Genomic DNA, 20,220 nt, shown 5'->3' with positions numbered 1-20,220 from the left:
CTGAATATGTAGTCCATTGTTGGCGGAATTGTAGTCCATGTGTGTTTGTGTGTGAGATCCAGCGATCTGGGAGTTATGATCGCTGGTGATCGTGACAGTGTGCTGGTCAATGTTTATATGTAAATAAAAGATTAAGTTGTATCTGTCTATCATATAAAGTGATTGTTTATTAGACTTAATTGCTTATTTCATGTGAATTTGCAGTATTTTTGAACCATAGCTAATGTCTTGAGGCAGTGTTTCCCAACCCTGTTCCTGAAGGCACACCAACAGTACACATTTTCAACCTCTCCCTAATCAAACACACCTGAATCAACTTATCATAACATCAGAAGAGACTCCAACACCTGAAGTTAATGGGTCAGAAAAGGGAGACATCCAAAATATGTACTGTTGGTGTGCCTCCAGGGACAGGGTTGGGAAACACTGTCTTGAGGCATCAGCCAGAGTTTTCATTAAACAGACAGAAAGAAATCTCTTAGATTTCACAAAAAAATAAGTAAATAAATATAGCGATTTCATTCTGAAGATTAATGTACATGTATGAGTTTGGAAAATAGTGAAGGTGAAGTTAAAAGGGTTTTTGGCTCACTAACTAACCCCTAATATCTCCCTCAACCAAATCAATAATCATTGCATAGCACCTACAATTTTATTGTTATTTATTCAATAACTTCTTTCAGATGTTGTGGCTCATATGTGTCACAATACAGAGGAAATGTTTGGATAATAAAATTAAAATCAAATGGACAACTTTACTATATGAGTGCCCTGAAATATCCATAACTCATCAATGTATTTCTGTCCTTTTGGTTTCTGTCTCTGCCAGGGTCCATTGGGTATGGATGGCAAGCCTGTAAGTATTATCTTCTGCAGTTTTTAAAACCAGGTAATGATCAGATCAGTCTTTAACATCACTGGTTTAACTCCACTTAGTTGCAGGGATGGTAATGTACATTGATAAGCTGCTTATTATACTGCAGAAAGTGAACTGCAGAAATTTAATTGCTTTCTCTTTATAGGGATCTCCAGGTCAAAAAGGCAGTCAGGTAGGTTTTCTCATCACTTCATTATTAAAGCAATTGACCCTTCGCTAAGCCCGCCCTCCTTAGTTACTGTTGCTACGCCTGTCAAGCTTTCATGCCTGGCACATCTTTTACAATGTGTATGCGCGGTGTCAGACATTCCCAGGGATATAATTAGTCATTTTTGCCGAGAAATATCCGAGAAAGCCAGACAAAGACTGCAGTATGCATTTCAGGGGTATATTCACGACATAATAGGCAACCGATTAGAGAATAATTCAATCAAAATTGAAGCTAACTTAGCCTAGCTGCCTCATACGCTGACCATTCAACAGCTCAGTTCATGCACAGCAGGAGAGGTGAAATTTAAAAATAATCTAATAATAACTAATTAAATTTCTCTATTTTTAGCCAAAAAAGCCTGATAGACTAATGTTGTGCAATGAAATATATAGTTATTAACCGGCGAGGAAACACGCATGGACAGAGCTTTTATATCATTCATTTATAGGAAGAACAGCCAGAAAGGGGAAACTGATGGACTTGTGCCGAATATCAGCATCATTGACTGATAACAATGTACAGTAAGTTACCTATAACTGTCAGTATGTTTGTGTGCTCTTAATAAATGACTGAAAAACAGCTGCTGGTGAAGTATATTGATTGCAAGTGCTCAGTTTGTGATCACATCTCTGTTTTGTTCTGTTGATTTATAATTTCAAATATTTGTAGCTTGAAAGAGATGTAAATATGAAGTTCAGTAAAGTTAGCAACAGATTTGCAGATTCGTATTTTCCGGATCAATAACTCATTATGACCTATTCGCTATTAGTATGACTAATGTTACAATGGCGAAGGCTTAAACGGAGCTGTGCTCATAATATTGAGCGAAAAAAGGGAATAAGACGGCTGTGAAACATAACCTGCTTTGTGTTTGTGTAGGAAACACAGTTTAGATCTGTTTAGGGTAAGAGGTGTGTAAGTTATTGCCGTCGGTCTATCACTGAGTGTGTCAGGAATATCCAAACAAAACCAACTTATCTCCGCTCCTTTAGCGCCCCTCACAGAGCTAGATCCATGCTGGCATTTCTCCACTTGGGTTTTTGCTTTAGAACAGGAAAAAATTCCACCACCCTGTCCAAACCTTTAGGATACGGGCGTCAAATTTGCACAATCCATTTGCCCAATCCAATGTTTTGGCCTGTTTCCCTAGCTCGAAAGCTTGACAGAGCCCCTGCACATAACTACGGTTGCTAAGCCACGATTGGTGGTTGACAGTTTTTGGGTGTGGCTTAGCGAAGGGTCAATTGCATCATTTTGTGTGACTAGTGTGCAATGCATCTTAGATTTCTTGGGGGGGGGGGGAGATCTCATTTCTCTGATTACTCCAAAGACCAGTTGCACTAGCAGTACACAAGTTAAAACTTAGCCTTGATGTGTCACAGATGGTCTGTAAGTTGAATTTCTGCACTAAATATGAAATAATATTAATACATATTCAACTTTGCTATTTAAAGATTTTTTTATCCTCAAGTATTCAAGACAAGTAATTTCATAGTCCTTTATACTGACTCTTTCAGTGTTTAAGCTTTAAACATGAAAGTATAGCACAATAAATGATGGAAAGTAAGAAAGAAAGAAAAAAGAGACGAAAACAATGTTTTATCCATCAAAATCACTTCAGTGTTGCCAAAGATTGCAAGTGGCAAGAAACCAAAAATCCGTCAGGTGACAGAAATGGAGAAAAGAAAGACCTTGGGTGAAAGCCATCTCTTTGTTAAGGTTAGATTCCGATTGTAAGAATTTTTGACATTTAAATACATTAATAGTTGTATTTCATAATTTCAGTGTTTATTACATTTTGTACCACTGTAGCTAGTAAGTTGTACTAAAAACTGAAAAGTTTTGTTTAGCGTTTTTGATAAGAGTATGTGCTGTCAAAAAGTAAAATAGTACGAGTATGGGCTGTCAAAACAATCCATATTCAAATGAATCTGCAAAAACAATTAGAAGTGCTGAATTATGCATGCCAGGGCAGTAAGTGGTAAACACAGTGTTGCCTGCACACATATGGTCCTGTAGTACTTTGTTATTTGGTTGGTAAACACTTGTGCATGGAGACTGAACATATCATACAAATGTGCATGGTGTTACCATTTTCACAAAATCACATTCTCCATACACTCTGAGGCTGTAACATTATCAACTTTAAAAACTGCTTATTGGAATAATTAAATATAATCATTTTTACCATATGACATATAATAAAATTCAGTACAGATATAGTTACGGACCAAGTACGGTGGATGAACACCTTTCATCAAAGTCGTCCTAAAACTACTGAACATCATCTATTCTTATCTCAGGAAATTTAAAACACTTTTTGATCCACTTTAAATATTGACTATTGTAGTTGTTATCAGGGACGGGCAGTATTTATGATACATGCATTTCAAATTTGTTTTTTAAAAACAAAAGAGTATTTTGTAAATTGTATGTGAAAGGGTTGATGAAAATGGCTCAATACTTTGTATCAAAATACGTTAGTGTCTTGTATTTTTAAAATATGGTAAAATACTTTGTAGAAAATCTACATCAAAACATCATATAAATGCAGACTCTGATTGGTGCTTTGGATGTTATTGACTCCATTTCATTTGAAGAAGAATTGTTTGTCATTAAAAAAACAACATAAAAATAAGTCCTTGCGATACTTACAATACTTCATTGGCTGTTTCAAATGCTAGTAGTTGATCAGTAGGTCCACTGTAGTTCATGAAGAGGAAGGATGTAAGCCTTAAGATGTCACAACATATGAAACTTAAATATTTAATAATTAAAAACTTCTAATACAGTTTTACATTGAGTATTGAGGAGTTCAATAGCAAAAATACTAGATTTCAATTCAATTCAATTCACCTTTATTTGTATAGCGCTTTTATAATGTAGATTGTGTCAAAGCAGCTTTACATAAAAGGTCATAGTAAATAGTAAATTGGAACAGTGTAGTTCAGTTTGTAGTGTTTAAGTTCAGATCAGTTTAGCTCAGTTCAGTGTGGTTTAATAATCACTACTGAGAGTCCAAATACTGAAGAGCAAATCCAACGATGCGCAGCTCTACAGCTCTTTCAGATTTCTGAAAAATTCTGTGAACAAAACATTTAAATGAACTCTTTATTTAAAATATTATTATTTTAATATTAAATATTAAGAGGTTGAATAATCAATGTACAGAGATGATGACAATTTTACTGGCCACATTTGCTATCAAACATTGTTTACTTCACTAAGTCAGTTTAATAGGGAAGGGATTGATCGAATAGGTCTAATTGATGGAAGATTTACAATGAAATGTCATGGTCCTCTGTAAAAGTATTTAGTAGTATTTTTAACATACAAAACACAGTATTTTATTTTTTTACACAGTATTTACACATTGTTACGGCAGTATTTTGTAGTTTATTTTGATACACCTTAAATTAAGGTATTTGGTATTTTATTTTAAAATACATTTCACTTTTGTCCAACCCTAGTTATTAAGAATCCCATTGTGTACTTTACCTCACAAATTTAGTAAGGCTTTACAAATGGCTGGTGCAATCCTGCCCAGTTCTCCACTTATACACATATATGTGTTTACATAAGGGAGGCCAGGCTGGGCCTCAATGTCACTGTGTGGAAGAAATAAAGTGCCCAAATGCCTCTTTTAAAATACATTAGAAGGCTAAACATTGAAGCAATTAATTGCTCAGAACTGCACACAAGTTGGGTAAAGCACATCAGTGAAACACCAGCAGCTTTTGCCAATTACGTCAAAGTTTAGAGTCACTGGTTTCAAGAGGATGGATGCTTTCTTGCTAAAAGTGGAAGGGTACTTTAGTTGAGTGTTTACTTGAAGGTTCGCTGAAAATTAAAGAATGAGGGGTGTGTTTTAAACTAGGCACACATGACCAAGGGGATCCACGTGAAGTACTTTACAGGAGAGATGTGAAACATCTCAACATTATGTAAATGTTCTCCCTCTGTGTTGAAGTCAGCATCATTTAATGCCTCTTCTCTATCACAATCACACCATCAGAAGATAAAATCAAGTGCCGTCATTAGCTATGTTTCTATCCACCTATTTTTATGCGCATTTTGGATCGGTTGATGGAAACTCCAAGATGCGCATAAATTTGGAAAATGTGCATAATTGAGTAGGATAAACTTTTTATCCAATAAGAAAAGATGCGCATAAACTATGATGGAAATACTTTTACTACACAAATTCCAGTATGCGCATTAAAAAAGTTGTGATTTTGAGATCACGTGATGACAAAAATGTGTGTGAATGGACAAACCAGCTGGCTGAGCACATTGTAAAACATCTGAAATGTTGTTTTGGTCATTCTAAAATGCCTTAACCATCTCAGTATTAGTGTTATTAGTATTAGTGCTCCGTGTCTTACGCCTTCAAACGCCACCGCGATATTCACTGTGTGTCACGATTGCCTTCTGAGGTGCAAGTCATTTATTAAATGAAGAATAGATTCACGCAGCTTCTCCTAACGCAGAAAATTTAGTTAAAAAAATTTACTCTTAATATTTGCCACCAGTTTATCAGGAGATAACGATTTTGTTCGCTTTGACTCGTTGGATGGAATTGCTGCTTTATTCGCATGTCTTTTATGCGATAACCCAGTTTTGCGCATAAAGTTATTTCACATTTCTGGATGGAAACATAGCTATTGTTGGGTCCAACAAAAACAACCTCCTGTCCAATCGTCGTTTTATAGCATATCTTGGTAATCTTTAATGGTAAAACTCTCCTAAGATTCCTCTCTCAAGTTTCCTACTGTATCATTTTGTAACTGGCCACAAATCCATATTTTTATTCAAGTCAACGTTAATGCACTTGGGACAAGATGTTTAACATACTTTGAAAAATACCATGACACCACTGCGCTGCTTTAGTGATGAAGCTCATACTTCAGAAACAGCACACAAAATTACAGCATTCGAAGAGCCACAGTGAACACGACCCCACAGAGTACAATGAAACTGTGATAACCAGAATGTGTCTTGTTGTTCTTGTGGTCTTAAGCAAAGTTCCCTGCCGAGCAGTTTAAAACCAGAAAAATATCATCCATTCCCACACTTGTGAAATAAGAGCTCTTCTTTTAAAAAAAATGGTATACAAGAATCCTTGCAGTCATCAAGAGTGGAATGTCTTTACATTGTTTTATTTGTACTTTTCTATATTCCTCTTTTCACATTTCATGATGTATTGTTTTTGATTTTGCCAATCGTTAATTCAAACATTTCCATTCAACCACTAAAACATCTGCCAGTCATTTCTGAAGGTGTAAGCGGTGTGACTTGTGGTTTCCAATGGAAAAGTCTGTGGTGTTCAGAGCAATTTTTAATCTGTCATTCTGAATCTTTCTCTTCTCTTGCCAGGGAATGCCGGGACCAAAAGGAGATAAGGTATATTCACCACACGATCCATTTCAGCATGATAAATGTAACGTTTTTGGAGCCATCGAGGCATACCAGTGATAGTTTTGCTGTAACTGAATTATTTCAGTTCCCAGTGAAATTTACAGAATAAATCAAAACTAAGAGCTGCTCTGTCCACAGGGGGACCAGGGAGACATGGGGCCCAGGGTGAGTGTTTCTACAGTAGAATATTATTATGATAACCCTTATAAATAATACATTATATATAATTACTTAACAGAGATTGCACTGATCCGAGTGTAGCCCTGGAAGTCCATTAAAGCAGTTTCCTTTTACATGACAGGGCAAGGTGGCTAAATGTTTTACACTCTGATGTTGATAGAAGTTAAATCTTTATCTGTTAAACTAATTTAAATTACAGCTTCAATATGGTATCCATCACTGTTCCCCAGCCTCCACCGAGTCTGTTTTCTTCTCCTCCACAATGAAAAACTGTGAGGCTTGACAAATCAGGAATGCGTCAGTGAAGATCATACCACTTTTCTATCTATATCTACTCAAGCTATCATTTAAATCATTTGGCTCTCCGTGCTTCTTTTCCACCATGCCTCATGACCATTCAACACAATTAGAAACATGTGCTTTGGCTGCTCTCTCTCTCTTTATGTTAAGAACATGTGTAGTATGGGCTGCGCTGCTTTTGCTTTGCGCCATCAATCTGACAGTAGAAAAATGAACCAAATCATTTGGAGTGGTGACATGAGCAGTCAGGAAAAGGAAAGCAGCCTTTCCCATGGGCCGTGTTCTTCTTTTTTGTGTGGATGTAAAAGCCAAATTAGCGCTTTTTCAACTCCACTTAAGCAGGAGGAGAACGACCCCTTGGAATCCATTAAAGTTCTCTTGGGACAAGGGCCCCTTGACCTGGAAGTCGATTAAAGCCGTGTTTCCTTCCAGATGGCAGGACTTGAGTTTGTAGTGCAGGTGGATAGTTGACCTCCAGCTTGCTCTTGACTTGTGGCTTTTGCCCTTTGCCCAGACACAGAAGAAGCAGTTCAGACTCACAAAGTATTCTTTGTGCCATCAGAGGCAGTCGTGAAGAATGTTCAGAAATTGCATATGAAGGATAGTGCTGTGCGCCATATAGACTACAGTTACACTGCATATCTTGATGGTCAATTGTGATTTTGTGACTATATCCATTTTTTTTTTTTTTTGATGACCGGCTTACATCTCCTTTTAAAAGTGACTTGTATCCGAAAGATGCAATGACATGGAAAAAAAAGAGCGGACGGTGACTGACAGATGATAATAAAAGAGCAATCTTTTCTCCATTCCTGTATTTTCTCTGTTCGCAGGGTTTAATTTTTTCGTTTTAACAAGTTGTTTTATTATAGTTTATGACAGAAACGTTTTAATTTGGCCATCTTCTGTTAATCTTGGCTTTTTTAAACCAGTATGGATCTTAATAATGTCCATGAAGTGATTTATTCAACAGTTTTTATACAATTTTTGGCCATTGTTTACATGGCGGATGCTGCGCACTCTTGCTCTCGCTCTCATGCTTAAAACATGCTTAAATACTTGTATGCTACATGATTTTGTCCTAGTGTATGGGATTTAAGGTTTGGGACTGAAGTCTATTCTAAAATGAAAATGTCAGAGTTGACATCATTCGCTACGGTTTTTAATGATGCGCGACTCGCAATGACAGGTTAAAATCTGATCTACTGTTTGCACTACAGACACGGATCTGATTCATATCGGATACATTTCTACATATGAACAAGGCCTGAATCTGATTTTAGTAAATTGGAATCCATGTGATTTTTTTCATGCTTACATGTACACAGGCCATATCCGATCTGTTCCACATGTGAGAAAAAAAATCTGAATTGGATCACTTGAACCATGCAGTGTAAATGCAGCCTGAGAATTAAGTTGGAAATGCCCATTATTGGATCATATTATCATGTTTCATTTTTATACTTTCTTCAGTGTGTGCTGTTACTGATTGAGATGTACAAAGTTACAGCACACAGCCCTGTTAAAACAAACAAGCACATTTTATGTTTTGAAACATGGCTGCTGGTCTAAACTGGTCATAGGCTGGTTTAATAAGATAATTTACTAGTGCTGAACAGGCGTTATTAGTTGCTTAGGACCAGCTCATGACCAGCATCAGTGTTGGGGAAAGTTACTTTTGAAAGTAATGCATTAAAATATTGAGTTACTCCCTAAAAAAGTAACTAATTGCGTTACTCAGTTACATTTTATGAAAAGTAATGTGTTACGTTACTTTTAAATTACTTTTTCAATCCTGCCTGAGGCTTGATCTATTTCAGAACTTGCAGGGTATTTTTCTTTTTTTTTTTTTAATAGAGGAGATCTGCATTTAAGAACACACTGTATAACCTACACCATACATCTACCTTTAAAACACCAATAAAAATAAAATAAAATGTGACTTTCTGAGAAATTCCTGATGCTTTACATGCCATTTATACAAACTAATGAAAGTTGAAAGCAATGTTTGCGCTACTTTTGTATTTTTGTCTTATTATTTCAGTAAAATCCCTGTCCATTTGGACAATCCCCATTTGTTCCATGTGTTCAAAATAATGAGAATATTTCCAGCACAGAAATGTAAGGCTCTGCCATCTTGGTTTTTGTCTGTTCCCGAGAGGAGCTCATTTTCTCTGTGAGTTTGATTCAACGTGATTACACTTATTTTAATTCAGCAAACTATTTTTTTTTTAAGTGAATTAATTAACCTACCAATTCACTCAAGTTACGTTTTTAAAAAGTAACTCAGATATTCTTAATTTTAAAAGTAATGCATTACTTCACTCGTTACTTTGAAAAGTAATATTATTACATAACTTGCGTTACTTATAATGTGTTACCCCAACACTGACCAGCATAAACCATTTTAGGACCAGAAAATGACAAGCACAAATCTTTTTAGGACCAGCATATGACCAAATTAATCCAGCTTCAAAATATGCCTGACCTTAATATGCTGATATTTTAACAGGGAATGTTAAAATGTTTCTTTATATCTGTAAAAGAAAAATTAACCCCCTTAAATACTTCTAGTGTTCTTTCAGAAACACACTTGTCACAGTATCCTAAATTTAAATAATAATTCTAAAACAGTGGCCAGCAATGGGCAAGGCCTAGCTGAGTTAAGTTGAGTTTCTTATGCAAAGTGGTAGGGTGCAGCATCTCATTTGCATTCAATGAGATGCATACGAAAGCAGTGTGCTTCTTCTGCCACCCCAAAATTGCATTTACTTCATGGTATAATGATTTATCTGACACATTCTGAACACATCTTTCAACAACCACAGGACACCCAAACAACATACAAAAATCTACAGGTGATGCTTGAGGTGATGCATCCTCCAAATGTGTTTTGAGTATAAGAATCCATGAAAACCACTTTAGCATCACAACAGAGAGTTGTGCATGGACACATTTTCTGCTGACAATGTAGAAATCTAGTTTAGGCATGCTGTGGTTTTTCTCTACAGATTTCAGTGCAGTTTCTGCAGTGCAATCTTACACACACACACACACACACACACACACACACGCACACACACACAGACCCTAGACAATCTGTAAGAAAGGAAAATCATGAAAAAGTTTCTCCTGGGAAAAAGTAGCCTTTCTTCATGAATCCGTTGCAGACCTATCTAACCGCAACTCTAAACATAAACCTCATCACCATGTGCACCCATTGAAAGTTAATCATATCCAGAAGGTGTATGTGGGCTAGGTTTCTTAAAACAGAAGAAAAGCCAGAATAATTCTCACAGGATTCCATTTCAAGTTGAAGCTCGGTTCTGCATACAAATGCAATATGAAATGTCATCACCCTTCATTATTTGTATCCTAACAGTGTCATTCCCCGAACCATCTCCTCTTTCTCCTCTTATGTCATTTCCTGCCTCCATTTTCTTCCATATATGACCTCTGATCTCCCAGGGACCACCAGCCTACGCTGCCTCTGCAGGCCTACTCAGTAATCAGATTCTCACGGTTAAGGTTTGTCCTTCCCAGTCTATCATCCCTGCATCTCCTGACACATGTGGCTGCCTGCGTTCACAAACATCTGTGTCTTCATACCTTACTCCATTTTGCTTTGTTTTTTCTACCTCTGCTTTGTTCCCACAACCCCATTCAATGAGGTACAGGCTGATTCTGTTTCTACAGCTGCAATTACTGGCATCCCTTCTTTCTTTCTTATGTGCTCTGTCCATTTGTTTTTTTCAATATCTGTCCTCAACCATCAGACGGTCTTTCCTCGCTTTGAGCATGGCTTTCTCTCAGCTAGGGCTGACCACCACTTTTTTCACAGGCGCCTCCTAAAGGTAGAGCCAGACTTGTGCATTCTCTTTTTTTCCCCACTTAGTTTCTGTTTTCTCAGTTAGCTCATTCTGGCAGTTTACAATATGTTGCATGTCTGCTTTTAATTTCAAAGAGAGGCAAAAGGTTCCTATTGCACATTTTGTTGACTAAAAGTTTCATTGCAATTAATTCCAAATAATTCTCATTTGAGTATTGGTAGACTGTCTGCTTAATATCTGCTGATACTGAACCTTCAACAGATATTTAACTGACTATAGGAAACTTTGAAAGTACATGTCAATTTACACTAACCCCAACCCTAACCGCAACCTAACAGTCTACTTATAACCTAATAAGAATTAGTTGGCATGTAGATGCAATGTAACTGAAAATTCAACAAAATGCGTTAAAGGGACCATCAAAATAAAGTGATACCATTATGTTTATTGGCAATACAGACAAAACATGTTTACAGGACAACAGCAAATAATCAACCCGAAATAAATCTATTACTATTCAGCAAAAAAGTTTCGTTCATTATCTTAGCAAGTTTAACTTTGATGTGCCCCATTATGGATTTTAAAGGCCTCGTATTTTTTTACACTTTCATATTTTCCCAAAATTGATGCAAGGTCAAAAAACACTTGCATTGTCTTATACGCATTTATTTTTAGCTTATTTTATGTCAGCATTACTACCGACGCAAGCTTAACTGGCGCAGGCAAACGACTATCGTGTCGCCATAACTGTGTTCATGCTGACCTTTGATGGACTAAAGTGAGTGGCGGGGGGTGATGGGGGTGATCTTCATGTCGAGCCCAGCAAGATGACGCCCTGGGCGATCACCCATATTGCCCATACCTAAATCCGCCACTGGTCAGCATTCTGAACTATTCATTTTTCAAAATCCCTTCTTTCTATGATGCATTGACCCTGTCTGGTTGAATTGGTCTACTTTGTTGGAGCCAGAATGTATTATTATTTGAAATAATTACATGCTAAATAGATTTTTTAAATTGTTATTTTATTTTATTATGAATTAAAACAGTTTTTAATCATATAATAGAAATGAATGTATTACAGTTTTTGCTTTTATCTTCCTCTGAGCAAAATGGAAGTGTTGGTTTCCCGTACTTCAGACAGGTGACTGCAGCACCTGATCTCTGAGGAATAATTAAGCTGAGATCTGTTTTCTTCAATAGTGTATTTTGTACGCAGGTATGCAGCCATACGTTTTTGTTTTTTTCTTTGTCTGCTGCAAGAGCTTTATAGGAAATCGACTTCAATATGAAGCAAAAAATGTCATTTATATAACTCAGTCAATTCTTACTTTTGATAGACTACTAAGTTATACACAGTGCACTTTCAGATTTAAAACTTTACAGTATAATTTCACTCACAGCTGTGTTACAAACTGGGTAAGATGTAATTTTCAGAAATCCATAATAGGGGCACTTTTACATTTTTATTTGAACCTTTTGATGTTATTATATAGCTGATCCTTTGTCTATTGCCACAATGTCTATTTTGGTTTTAGTAGGTTAAATTAATGTTGTTGCTGTCTAGTGGAAACTTCCTCTCCTTTCCATCATATTTCTGATTTTTGTAATTAAATCAGTGCTTCTGATCACACCTTATGTCTTTATAAATATATGTAATATAATATAATATAATATAATATAATATAATATAATATAATATAATATAATATAATATAATATAATATAATATAATATAATATTAGGGTGGCACGGTGGCACAGTGGGGAACACGATCGCCTCACAGCAAAAAGGTCACTGGTTCGGGCCCCAGCTGGGTCAGTTGGCATTTCTGTGGGCCAGTTTGCATGTTCACCCAGTGTTCACGTGCGTAAAACGTGCTGAATAAGTTGGCGGTTCATTCTGCTGTGGCGACCCCTGATCAATAAAGGGACTAAGCTGAAAAAAATGAATGAATAATATAATAACTTTTTGGAACATCTAAGCTGATGAATGTCTGGTAGGTGTAATTATTGCCAACACACACACACACACACACACACACATATATATATATATACATACCTTTCTAGGTTAATATTATGCTATGTTTTGGTTGCTCTGAAATTGGAGTTGCTAGATTGCTTACGACAATCAAGACATATGATCATGTTAGTCTTGTACAGTCCCTGAAAAGCTGATTTGCCACAATCTGCATTGTATAAAGTGCTGTAGAAACAAAGGTAACTTGACTTGACCTTTCAGTCAAGTCATTTGAGCTGGATTTTGGTTCAATGTTAAGTAATAGGCCCACACGGAATCTGCGCACACAGAATTCCGCAGATTTTCGGCAGATTTTCAGCCCATCATTAATTGTTTATTTACTTGAGTAAATGTGTGTAAATCTATATTCAGTTTTTAAATAATTGCAGTAATATTACACTAATATGAAAATGTTCAATTGATTTATGTACAATGCAGTTTTTACAGTAATATTTTCTGTCTTTTAGTAGATATATTATATGAGAGACTTGCTTTGTTTACCAAATAAAGTCAATCTAATTGGATATGCATTTTAAAAATTATTTAAAATAAAAAAAATATTTTATTTTTTATTTCACATATTAAGGTTTTAGTCATGATACTCCAAAATAATTCCACAGAAATCTGCAAATTTTGACCAAAATTCTCTGCAGAAATAGCAAAAAACATTTGCAGATTCCGTCTGGCCCTAGTACTAACTCATGCAAGGCCCTGACCATAAATAAATCCATACTGTCAACTCTGTGACCTAGGGAAAACTGACAATGCAGCATTTAATTATTCATTCATTTTCTTTTTGGCTTAGTTCCTTTATTAATCCGGGGTTGCCACAGTGGAATGAACCACCAACTTTCACCAAGCACATGTTTTACGCAGCGGATGCAACCCATCTCTGGGAAACATCCATACACACTCATACACTACAGACAATTTAGCCTACTCAATTCACCTCTCCTGCACACAGCAAGGCCAACTGACCCAGCCGAGGCTCAAACCATCGACCTTCTTGCTGTGAGGCAACAGCACTACCTACTCCACTGCGTCGCCAGCGTTTAATTGTTTAGATTTATACAGTTTGCAACAGTTTGCATTTACGAAGTTTCCATGTGACAGACAATATGAAGCATGATTAATATGCAGGCAAAAGAAAGTACCCAAGTCACTAAAAAATAAAGGATAAAATTTACATTCTTATTCTTTCTCTGTCTATAAGGGTGATCAAGGTCAGGCTGGGCCTCCAGGTCCTCCAGGACCTCCAGGCACACCTGGTCCCAGAGGGCCTCCAGGAAACACAGGCAGAGATGGACCGCAGGGCCACCCAGGAGAGCCGGTGAGACCCTTACTGTCTATCTCACATAGTCTCTTGTGCCTATGTCAGTATTGAACTTGCTCGTCCTACAGCTGTTGTGACTCATATATGAGTCACACTGTGTTGACGACCCCTACTCAGAAGACCAGGTGCAGCTTCTCACTGAGCTGAACCCTGTACTCAGTGTTGGGTCAAACATACTAGACTTGCTTCTACATATGCATTCTTGGAAGATGCTCCCATATCACAGTGACTTGGTTCTAAAAAAATGCATATTTTTATTTAAAGCAAGTAGCTGAAGAATAGAAATTGAGTGCAATAGTTGCTGTGTGTTTGGAGTTGGAAGTTATGTTGCTGTGTGGTTTCAGTGGAATTCCTGGTGGCTTCTACGTTACTGATCATGTCCAATTGAGAAAAGCCACTCCTATCGTCTGTTAAAATGAAAGTAAGCAAACAGCAATCTAAAGAGTACACAAACAGTTGGCTCTTCTAATTTTGGTCACACATTTTGATGGTCCGTTTGTTGAATTTAAGTTACATTCAGGGCCGGCGCATCCATAAAGGTGCCCTAGGCAGCCGGCAAGGGCGGCAGAATATTGAACAGTCACATCCACATCCCCAACCCCCCTCTCACACGGTCCTCACTTTCCAGTTCAGCTTGCCCCGGCTCTGGTTACATTGCATCTACATGCCAACTAATTCACATTAGATTATAAGTAGACTGATAGGTTGGGGTTAGGGTTAGTGTAAGTTAACATGAATTTGCAAAGTTTTTTATAGTCAGTTAAATGTCTGTTGAAGAAGCAGTATCAACAGATATTAAGCAGACAGTCTACTAATACTCAAATGGACCATCTAAATAAAGTTTTACTTTAATTTTACTTCATCCTGTCACTCCAGAACACCAGGCGTAGGTAAATTGAGCCCTGCAGTCCCTAAGCTAATCAAGTTCTTAGGCTGTATTCGAAATACCCATATTCCATGTTCTATTAGTCCAGTAATTAGTCCACTTAAATGAGTGAATGAAATCGAATGAACGAATTCAAGCACTGAGTCCACATGCAGCCATGCCATTTTGTTTAATTTTTGGCTATACAGCACATAGAGAGCTGTTTATTACAAATGAAACAAAGTATTTTCTGTCATTATACAAACATTAATTTAACAATTAAATCATAATATATTTAGAATTGTACACTGATAGCATTCTGCTGTGTATGCTGCTTTATGATCAGAAGTGCAAATTAATTCACTGTGTGAACTTTTGACAGTGCATTTCGGGTGTTCCCAATTGTATGTACCATGGAGTGTACCAATTGTACACACTCATTATTGTGGTGCACTATAGGATCGATTGAGTGCACTTCAGAAAATCGACTATGGTTTGACACCACTACAAATGGCTGCTCCGTCAAATAGTGCACTATTTAAGGCTATAGGGGGTGATTTCGAACACAGTCTGGGTGTTAGAAAGCTACAGGCAGGTGCGATTTTATCCAGGCCAGATTAAAACTTTGCAGGACTATGCTCTGGAGGACTATGACACTCCACAACTGAATTCGCTTACCTTTGCAATACACAAATGTTTTAATTATGGCATGGCTGGCTAGTTCTTTGGTCCCTGCTTAATGTGTCGTGGATTTAACCAAAATTTAAGAAGCCCAGTTTAAAGTCTTTTTGATATTAGAGCTTGTGTGTCTTTATTAATGGGACATCATGTCATTACTTCTTTAAAACCCTAATATTTAACTAGGCTTAATCTTTAATAAAACTATTTGAGTAATATTTGATTTGGGTTTTTTTTTCTTTTTTTATCTGTATGTTATTTCACATACATAATTTGTTGATTATCAGAAACAAGAAAACAATCTATTTTTATTCAAATCTGAGTAATTTATGTCCAATAATTGAAAGGTTAATCATGCAAAACTCTAAAGCTTCTAGAAACTGCATTGAGAGTCCCTGATATAGGATACTTGGTGATTTACGTAACTCTGATTTACCCATTTGTAGTAAATTTCCATTGTTTTCCTATGCTAGTTTATCCGACCATATGCTACGCACTTTGTTTCCTTTTCAGACTACCATCTAAACCAAACAAAGAATGGTGCAATGATGAAGGGCAAAAATTCTCACCCTGCTCTCTGCCTCATATTGGGAGCAGATGTTCTGGGGTCAAGAAGCTCAAAGGCCATTTCCTGTTATTGTATCTCAAATTGTGTTTATATATAGCTAAGTGAAACCACCTCATTAGGCCTAATGCCATGCCTTTGTCCTTCCCACAACAAGTGCTGTGGAGTATGACAAACAGACGTGGCGCTACAAGTCATATGAAAATAGTAGATGATTCCGTTAAGTGCCTGTAGTACATGATGCATAAATGTTACAATTTAATTTAATTCCAGCCAGGTGTTTTGCAATATTTCTTCAAGGTCAAATCCCTAGCTGGCTTGAATATGTCATTGCAAGCTTACAGGGTAGTAAATTCTGAAATATATGTTTAAATGCCATTATGTGGTTGTTTACTCATTAGCTGAACAACCTCGTCTGTGTTTAGAGAAAGAACTTGCATCAATTCAGAGCTGCTGAGTGAATTCAAATTATTTAAAGGCATTTGGATAATTTGGGGGTTTTGTTTACTGGATCTTTTAGAAATATGTGTTTCCCATTTAATATCATTAATTTCTTGTGTTTGCATTCTAAAAAACAGGGTCTTCCTGGAAAAGACGGACATGAGGTATGATATATTCTTATATTTTATTTTTTAAAATTTTTATATAATTCATATATTTTTTTTATTAAATCTACAACTTCATTGAATCCATTGAAGTATTGTTGCTTAAAGGTGCAATAGAAGATCTTGGAAATAGCTAACTTTAGCCTGAAAGCACTGAAAGTCTACAACCCACTCTAAAAAAATCACCATCCAAAGCCACACCACTTGAATGTGCAACAGACAACATCACTGACAAAATTTTACATACATTTACATGTTATAGTTACAGTTAGATGTTTTCCTGCCATTCTCTATCTGAACTCATTTGTGAATGGAATGATGACGTAACCCTTTCTGCGCAAACAGGGTTTGCAGAAGTATGCAATTACATATTTGACAGACAGGTAAGAGAACCTATTAGAATATTCGGACCAAATTTTTTGATTGGACAAACTTTTCTTGGTCCTACACGTTCCACAGAATATTAAAATACATATGAATACATTTAGACTACTTAATTTAGACTTTCAACCAGCATAACAAAAACTGTTTCTGAAGATAATCACCTATTGCACCTTAAATAAGATTGCATAGTTGTTTCATTTCATAATAGCTGAAGTCAGTGGCTCCTAGATCTGGCCCCTGAAGCACTCAGTCCTGCACATTTTGTTAGTTCTTCCTATTTGATGCACCATATTCAGATCATCAGCTAGTTAGAAGAGAGCTCCATGAAATAATCCTTTTGTCAAATAAGAGAGATATACAAATTGTCCAGGACTGGTTTTGCCGGGGACCAGAGTTGGGAACCACTAGCTTAAGTATTTTATTTTCCCACAGGGAACAAGAGGGCCTCCTGGCATGCAGGTAATGTGCAAGTATTTATCTACAAACATGTAACACAGTGGTCTCTAAAGTATCTTAACATCTTCAGCTGTATATTTTCAGAGGTTGGGCTTGGCACCTTAGTTTCAGTGAAAGTGCTTCAGCATAGCAATATATTTTAAACAATTTGGGGGAGGCATCTTTTTGTTTCACCAAGACTGCACACCAGTTCACAAAGAAAGCTCCATAAAGACATGCATGAATGAGTTTGTTGGGGAGGAACTTGCCTGTACAGTTTCCTTACATAATTGAACACCTTTTGGAATGAATTTGGAGACTGCTATCCAGGCCTTTTCGTCCAACAGCATTGACTGACCTCACAAATGCCTTGTTAGCAGGATGGTTAAAAATTCCCAGAAACACTGGGGAAAACCTTCCCATGCAAGTTGTGCAAGGGAGGACCAAACTACTCATTAAACCCTACATATTATGTATGTGTGTGTGGGGGGGGTGGACTTTAATGAAATTAAATTCTTAATACTTATGTACATATTCAATCGTTTTAGGAAAACTTTGATGGAATGTTTTGATTCAAAACAATGTTACCAAACTAAATTGTAAAAAATAAAATGCATTTATTTTCAAACATTTTTATTTGAGGTATTCTAGAAGTAATACTTGAAAAGTGTAACATTGTGTTTCCACTCATAGTTGCAACTAGATTATTTTAGGGTAGAAACATTGACAAAGTTTTCTGTTCAAACATTCAGTAAGCACAACAAAAGCTAAAGCATGGAAAAGCTGGCTTACATGAGTGTCTGCAGAGAAATCAGAGACTTGCTATCAGGATTCAGAAAATTATTCATCTCTGCATATATTTTACTTCAAAGCAAAGACTTCTTAAATTCTGTGTTTGTTTCTGAGCAGCCCACGCATTCCTCATCAACCTGTGTAAATAGTCTGAACAGCAGGTCTTGACAGTCAGCTGTTGCATGAACATGATGCACAAACGTCTAATGCTGTTTAAACAAGCTTATTAGCTGGTTAGTTCTGAATGCTTTCAAGTAGCTAATAAGGCCAAGTAAAGTTCTCTGCTACTATGTGTTATTGCATCTTTCTGTGGTTCCTTGATATGATTTGTATTTGAAGAGTGCCATTTGAAATTGTCTTTTTAAATGAGCATTTTCCCAGGTTTATTTTCCATGTTCAGTTGTTTCACTTTAAAAGCAATAGGGGAAAACTATTATTTGCCATAAAAGTTAAATTACTGAACATACGCACACGGGAGCCTGAAAAAATGCTCAATTTAAAAGACAATTTAAGATGCTACTTAATGAGATTTTTGTATCTGAACTCTTCACTTGTACATTTTATAGAAAATAAACAATAGATAAAATCATCATCACTATCCATAAACAAATGCATTTCTAACATTTAGGATTTAGTTTATAATTTATGAATTCTGGACAGCAAAAAAGATTGTGCATATTGTGTCTAAATGGCTAAAATCAATGACATTTTAGCTGAGCTTAAGTGTCTATAAGTGTTTAAATGCAGTGTATATACTTACATAATATTCACTAATATTGTTCATAGCACATAATTTGTCCAAGAAAAATATCCATTGTTTTTTTTTTCATTTAGGGAATGAATGGTGCAAATGGCATGCCTGGACCACAGGGCCCTTCTGGTTCAAAGGTTTGATTATTAGCCACTTCAGCATTTTTGGTTTCTGATACAAACAAATACAACCATAATTACATTCAGTCACTGATTTGTTGCACAGGGGGACCAGGGTGCTCCAGGGATTGAGGGGAAGAGAGGGATTGATGGATCCCCTGGCATGAAGGTGAGCTGTTTTTAAAAAGCTGGCAATTTGTTGCACTAAAATCTAGTTTAATACATGTAAATAGTAACATAATGATCCTGGTCCTATTCCTTAGGGTGAAAGAGGAGATCCAGGACCTCAGGTCAGATTTTCACCCATTAAAGTCTCTCACCCATTAAACATTTGCTTTTTTCTATGTTCTTGACATTGTCACTTCTGTTTGTTTGTTCCTCAGGGTTTGCCTGGAGAAAAAGGAGCAACTGGATTCTCAGAAACTGATGATCTTGCTGTTCGTTTCAAAGCTCTGCAGGTAAATTTCAAACCAACGATCTTCAATCCTGCAACTGAAGGCCCACTATCCAGCTGAGCTTAGGTTCAGCCTTAATTAAACATACCTTAAACAGCTAACGAACCTTCTTAGAATCATGTGAAACAAAATATGCCGATGTGCTGAAGCAAGTTGCAGGACAGTGGGGTCCCCAGGATCAGGGCTGAAGACCTCTGTTCTAAACAGAAATTGTATGATGAAAATTCCATTGTCTCCAGTAGTAACTTTTTGTATGGCTATTTTCCTCATATCAATAGGGGCCCCCAGGTCCTCCTGGAGAGCAAGGGCCAAAAGTAAGTGGTACATTTTTGCTAAATAACAATGTCATACAACAGTTACTATTGTTGGGACACGTAAGGATATATCTCAAACATGTCTT

General features: G+C 36.6%; 1 protein-coding gene across 2 annotated transcripts in view; it reads left to right on the top strand.

Moving 5' to 3' along the window:
* Positions 1-20,220, top strand: part of LOC130214339 (collagen alpha-1(XXIII) chain) — a 194,574-nt gene that overhangs the window by 168,220 nt on the left and 6,134 nt on the right. For both annotated transcript variants that reach the window (XM_056445987.1, XM_056445986.1), the window contains 13 exons: positions 830-856; positions 1,023-1,049; positions 6,465-6,491; positions 6,645-6,671; positions 10,455-10,514; positions 14,052-14,168; positions 16,858-16,884; positions 17,701-17,727; positions 19,330-19,383; positions 19,472-19,534; positions 19,629-19,655; positions 19,749-19,823; positions 20,099-20,134. In XM_056445987.1, coding sequence (XP_056301962.1) covers positions 830-856; positions 1,023-1,049; positions 6,465-6,491; positions 6,645-6,671; positions 10,455-10,514; positions 14,052-14,168; positions 16,858-16,884; positions 17,701-17,727; positions 19,330-19,383; positions 19,472-19,534; positions 19,629-19,655; positions 19,749-19,823; positions 20,099-20,134 — 594 coding nt within the window. The remainder of the gene's footprint in view (positions 1-829; positions 857-1,022; positions 1,050-6,464; positions 6,492-6,644; positions 6,672-10,454; positions 10,515-14,051; positions 14,169-16,857; positions 16,885-17,700; positions 17,728-19,329; positions 19,384-19,471; positions 19,535-19,628; positions 19,656-19,748; positions 19,824-20,098; positions 20,135-20,220) is intronic.

The sequence above is a fragment of the Danio aesculapii genome, chromosome 21 (genome assembly GCF_903798145.1).
Source record: "Danio aesculapii chromosome 21, fDanAes4.1, whole genome shotgun sequence".
NCBI lineage: Eukaryota > Metazoa > Chordata > Actinopteri > Cypriniformes > Danionidae > Danio > Danio aesculapii.
This window is presented reverse-complemented; position numbering and strand designations above follow the sequence as displayed.